The 6033-nt window shown below is 42.5% G+C and overlaps 1 protein-coding gene across 1 annotated transcript; it reads right to left on the bottom strand.

The window, feature by feature from the left end:
• Positions 1 to 2206: 2206 nt before the first annotated feature.
• Positions 2207 to 4700, bottom strand: LOC148015384 (UDP-glycosyltransferase 85A2-like). The gene is made up of 2 exons (XM_087665888.1): positions 3699 to 4700; positions 2207 to 3457 (listed from the first exon to the last, which is right to left on the bottom strand). Exons 1-2 carry the CDS (start codon positions 4471 to 4473, stop codon positions 2436 to 2438), a joined length of 1797 nt encoding a protein of 598 aa, XP_087522014.1. The 5' UTR covers positions 4474 to 4700; the 3' UTR covers positions 2207 to 2435.
• Between the last annotated feature and the right edge of the window lie 1333 nt (positions 4701 to 6033).

The raw sequence follows: 6033 nt of genomic DNA, 5'->3' as shown, positions 1-6033 counted from the left end.
AATAAATATCAAGCGCTTTGATAAATAAGCGCGACAAAATATAGGCGCCATATCTAAGATATGCACCCATCAAAATATTGACGATAAATTTGAATACACGCTATCCTTCAATGCTTCCCACTACCACTGCTGCTAGCTCTGCACATCAACTGAAGCATTCACAATTGTTAGTAAAATAATACAATTAAACCGACAAAAGTGAATACCTAGCAGTCTTCAGCTACATAAATAAATTGGTTAGAAACCAATCCTAACCTTAATTTATAATGAGTGTGCACTCTAAACTCATAAATGTTTATCAATTAAATATGTATTTTGCGAAATCACCCATGTACACACTAAATTAACAAAACGCCCGAAAAGGATAGGCGTCCCCATCGACTTCTCGCACAAAGAATCCACTTTGTGTATGAGCCCCGGTAATAAAATTTTACAGAATCCATCGCAAAACCTCACGGAATCCACCATGGAATATGCCTCATGGCATCAGTACATGAACACTTATCTTATAGGGGATTATAGTTTGATACCCCAAAATCATATTTCATCATTCTTATGTATGGAGTACAACACAATGTTAATGAAGTGAATCACAATGTCATGTGTCATGTGCAAAAGAAGACTACCTAGTAGAGATTTCATTAAGAAATCAAGGTTTACCTTAGCAAAGCTGGCCAAAAAGCCTTGTTAATTTCTTAATGAACTTGTATTGTGATTATCCATAGGAAGAATGTAAGTTTTTACCTACTATGGCACTATTCATGGGTGCAATATGTCTTTTTCCTACTTCACAACTTGATAGAGCCCTCTTCCAACAATAACCTACCAATAGGTGCCAAGATTCATCTTGTGCTTGCTACTACATGTAGCATAACCAAATATCACTGTCACATGTGCACACACAAGCATTTTTATAGATACAAAAGCACTTTTGACACAGTCAACTATTTAGTAAAGAATGATAGTAAAGTGTGGTGAGGTGAGAGTAAGATACTAATAAAATGTGTTGAGACGAGAGTAGGATAGTAAAGAATGATAGTAAACTGTGTTGAGATGAGAGTAAGGTACTAATAAAAGTCTTATTCAACCCTAGAATGGATAGAGAACAAAACATTGATCATAGCATTGAACTTTATATTCACAATAGAAGAAAAACTATGGGTGTGAAGTATAAGTGATGGGCTAATCCCCAAATCCAAAAGTAGTGGTGAGGAGCTCAATCAACTCAAACACAACGAAAGCACAATGTGAAGAATGTGTGATATAATCAGCTCTACTCAATACTACACCATGTGGTGTCTATTATCTACATAGAGCTAGATTGTACTAGGACTGTATTCGATTATATTGTGATTGCACTGGGACCAGCGCATGCATGCACACACATACACAAATAGAGAGACTAATGGACACTTTTTGAATAGTAACAATGAGTGTCAATCCCATATGGTAAATTATCATTAGCTTAGCACACACAAAGCAAAGTGGTAGCCTAGAGGTGGTGTACTAACTAAAAGCAAAAGGGCTAGTTGAAATGGATACACCTATCTGCCTAGATAGACATTCTTGAAGTCTCCATAGATATTATCACAGTTTGGTGGATATAAACAGTTTGGGATGGAGGCTTGCACAGTTTATTGTATATTTTACACTAGAAATATTTTGAGCATGGTCCTTTAGGAGGCAAAGCATTTTATTTTGTTAAATATATGTTTCTTACATACTCACAAAAAAAATGAAGATTGCCATTGGCCACATGTTAGTCAAAAAAATCCCAAATATCATACTAAAAGTTGGCACTTGGCGTATGCATTGTTTTCCACGTGAGTGCTCTCTCTCTCTCTCTCATGGAGTGGCTACCCTAGTGGTAAGCCACTTATCTTATTAACCCACTAACCTCGGTTCAAATATCCCTTTTGTTCTACATTTGTACAAAATGACCATAATATAGAATGTAGGAGTTGAACCCAATATCTTTTGGGTCACTATATGTTCAACTTAACCAACCAAGCTATACTCGTTTGCTCTCTCTCTCTCTCTCTCTCTCTCTCTCTCTCTCTCTCTCTCTCTTTCATGTGCAACATGCTTTGTTTGTCAACTCTTAGGAAATTATTGCAATTATGCATACCTATATAAACGTTCATATGATATCATATCTATGCAAGCCCTACTTTTATGTCCATGTATAATTTTCCTTGATATGAGATTCAACATGTTAAAGTTACAAAATAGATTGCATTCATTTATCACAAATCTTGGATTTTACGAACATTGTGTTTGGATGCCAATGGCAATGTCAATAAGAGTGCTGGCACCACGCGTTTAGCCTCTAAGTCAAGGTGACTATAAATTTAGTAAACAGGAAACGAATAAGGCATGTGCCCACTGCCACCTATCTAACTTGACGTATATGATATGTAAAGGGTCCCTGTCCGTTACCCCACTTTAATCCCTCTGTATGTGGGTCCCGTCTTGTACCTTGAGAACTGAAAGAGGGAATCAATGAATGAGTCGAGACTTCGACGGGAAGGCCCGCCGTCCTTAACAGCGCTCTTTGCAGCCTCACGGAGCCTCTGGAGTCGCAGCCTTATATCCTTACTAAGCTCCTTATTCATCAGGAATCGCACCTTCTCCTGGATCTGATGTTGAGAGACGAGGTGGCTTCCGAAGCGACTACGGCTGCGCGTTGCTTCTTTCTCGTCAGTTACCTCATCGAACTCCAGGCCGACCTTCCATCCGTCCACCACGCACCTACAGTCGAGCATCTGGTCGCCGGAGAAGGGCCAGCAGAGCATCGGAACGCCCCGCACTATGCTCTCCAGCACGGAGTTCCAGCCGCAGTGCGTGAGGAAGCCCCCCACTGCCGGATGGGCTAACACCTCCAGCTGCGGGGCCCAAGGCACGAACCTCGACCTGCCGCGAGCTGTCATGCGAGCCGCGAATCCCGCCGGGAAAGCCGCATCCGCCCCAAGCATCAGCGCCGGCCGAACCACCATCAGGGTCGGGGTTCCGGCCCCTTCCAGGCCTGCCGCGAACTCTTCTATCTGCCTCGCTGACAGCATCGTGATGCTTCCGAACGAGACGTACAGCACCGAACCTCGCTCCTGCCTGTCGAGCCACTCCATGCAAGCCTCGGCCTCCTCCGGCCACAGCGACGTCCCAAGCTTCATCTTATCTCGCGTTTCTGCATCTAGAATCTCTTCCGCTGTGATGAATTCGTCGGGAAGTAGTGGGCCTATGATGGGCGTGCTGTAGGGCTGCTCCTGTATGAACGCCAGGGCGGCTGGCTCCATATCAGGCAGGGTGTTGAAGAGGACCGCCGCACTGTCGTGTACTGCTTTGAAATTCTCGATGAGGTACGAGAAGACGAAGTCGGATGGGTCGCAAGGCTGGAGGAAGATGGGAACCTCGCTGAGACGCAGGGGTGGGCATCCGGGGATGCATGTGATGAGCTCATCTGCAGAAATCTGATACGATAGACTGAGAACAGATTTTATTACTCCAGTACGAGAGAGAGAGAGAGAGCGATAATACTGTAGTTTTTCAATGTCACAGTAGAGTAGCAGAGAGAGAGAGAGAGAGAGAGATTAGTGTAGTTTTTCAAATGTCACAGTAGAGTAGCACAGAGAGAGAGAGATTATAATTTATGACCAATAGCACCGTAGCTTTTCGATGTGACAGTAGTCTAATACACTTACCTTTGGGTGGCCTGTACCCCCCGGTGAAGATAACATGAGCCGCATAGCTCGCAGCGTTTTGCGTCCAGAAGCCGACGTGGGGGATTCCCAGCTTCTTGGCAACACGAGGCGTGGATATAACAAAGATGTCGGCAATGATGCAGGAGACCGGCGGGTCCACCAGCTCCTCCTGCAGGAGACGGCAGAACCCAGGCTCCATGTCGATAAGCGCTTGACATTTTGTACGCACGTCAGAGAAGATGTAGTCCTCTGGTCTGAGGCCATCCGGTATGCCTACCAGATTGATGCTCATGTCCTGCTGCTGCATACTCAGTATTTCCTTCTCAGTCTGATCTGAATCGTGCGTATTTCTCTGATCATTGATATAATGGCGGCCCGGCAGGGGCACCTTCGCCTCTTTCTGCGCGCGCAGCAGCCGCTCGTGGTTGTACTGCGTGTTCGCGAAGGTGACCATTACCCCTCTCGCAGCGAGCTTCTTGGACAAGTGCATCATCGGATTGATATGCCCCTGTGCCGGCCATGGTACCACTAGCACATGCGGTTGCATGTTCTTCTCCTTCACCTTCTCGTCCTTCAAAAAGTTTGATATATGATCAAGAAATGCTACAGCTGGTTCAGCTCGCGACTCCTTCAGTCCCCCCTCAATCTCATGTATATGACTAGGAGCCATGGCACTCTTTCTCTGCTCCTTCCTCTGATCAAGATATGCTACAGCTGGTTCAGCTCGCAACTCCTTCAGTCCCCCCTCAATTTCATGTATATGACTAGGATCCATGGTACTCTTTCTCTGCTCCTTCCTCTGATCTGGACTCGGAAGCTTTTCTCTTTCTCTCTCTCTCCCCAATGTACTTTTCTTTCCCAAGGCTCACAACTTCACATCTCTCTTCCATGTGAATGCCGAGCCCTGCAAGCTTATTGATGTCTCGAATCTCGATCCCACCTCCGTGGTTTTTGTCCCATCTGAACCAGTGTTCATTTTTAAAGTACCCTAGGTTATTTTCTAGTGAAGGGCTCATCGAGAAATGCCTTTCTTATGGAAGGGCTTTTTCAAAATTTGGCCTTTCACATATGCTTATTCTTAAATTTTCCTTTCTAGCTATAAAAATTATTTTTAAAAAAATATTTAATCATTATAACACTTACATACACCTTTTCTTTAATTTTTCATGTTCATTAATATTTACAAAATTGTAATACTAACAATAAGGATGAATATTTGAAATGTAGTATAACATACAACTAATTATTTTAAGTATTAAAAAATAAAAGCATAATATTATCACTAGAAAAAATTTCAATGCCATGATAAGGCTTTAATTTAAAGCTCAATCAAGTAACATACTCTAGAAAGGAAACAAGATGTCTCTACAATCATTGATGGTCTCAAATATAATAACAACACACTCAAAGCACATCATTACTCATATTGTCCTACATGAGCTTGGTTCAATCCATCCCACATGGCATAGATGGTATCCCAATCAACATTTGTAGGGTCTTTAGCACAATTGTATGAAAGAAACATGAGCTCATTCAAGATTTCCAATGACAATCTATTGCGATCATTGGATTTTATATGATTCATTTTAGAGAAGCCTCTCACAATCAACGGTGCTTGCAACAATAACCAAGCATGCATGCCATAACTTTTTCATCTCTCCAAATACTTGATCAAACTCAATATCATGCCCACATAATTGCTAAGCAATATGCATACTTTTGACTTGGACATGTTCTCTTTAACTTCACCATGAAGTCTCCATACTCAAGCTTGCATGCATCAACATTAACAAGGGTCCCAAACTTTTCTAACAAGGCATTTATCCGTATATTACCCTGTTGAGAATCAGCAATCACACTCAAACAGCCTCTTTGTATGGAGTCTCAGGGTCAAGGACATGCAGGCTAACTTATCCCATATGCACAATGGTGCCTACTGCAGTTTCCTACTTTCCTATAAAGCATTGTACTTGCTTCCTTTCTTAATGCAATGATAGTACTCTTTTCATTTCAGTAAAGTGTCAATGTCATTGTCCACATACACAAGATTGTGTTTATGAGTCCAAGTCTCAATCTTGAAACCTAATTCACTTGTGTAACAAATAATGTCCATTCCATCATGAGTCTACACTTCTCCTTCCATCCTCCATAGCTTCTGGTTATGTCATGCTCTAGATCCCGCATTTCTAACATGATATCAGAGCCCAGTTGGGCATGGCATTGCTTCTCCAGCCTCTCTTGATTCTTCTGAACCTCCATCCAGCTCAGTGTCAGTGTATGACTTCTTTTCTCAACTCTACTCTCACTGAAGCTTCCATGGCAGCCATAGCCAGCA

Source organism: Lygodium microphyllum, chromosome 24 (genome assembly GCF_053477565.2).
Source record: "Lygodium microphyllum isolate KBCC chromosome 24, Lygodium_microphyllum_v1.1.10, whole genome shotgun sequence".
NCBI classification, from domain to species: Eukaryota; Viridiplantae; Streptophyta; class Polypodiopsida; order Schizaeales; family Lygodiaceae; genus Lygodium; species Lygodium microphyllum.
Note: the sequence above shows the minus strand (reverse complement) of the source record. Positions and strands in the feature narration are given on the sequence as shown.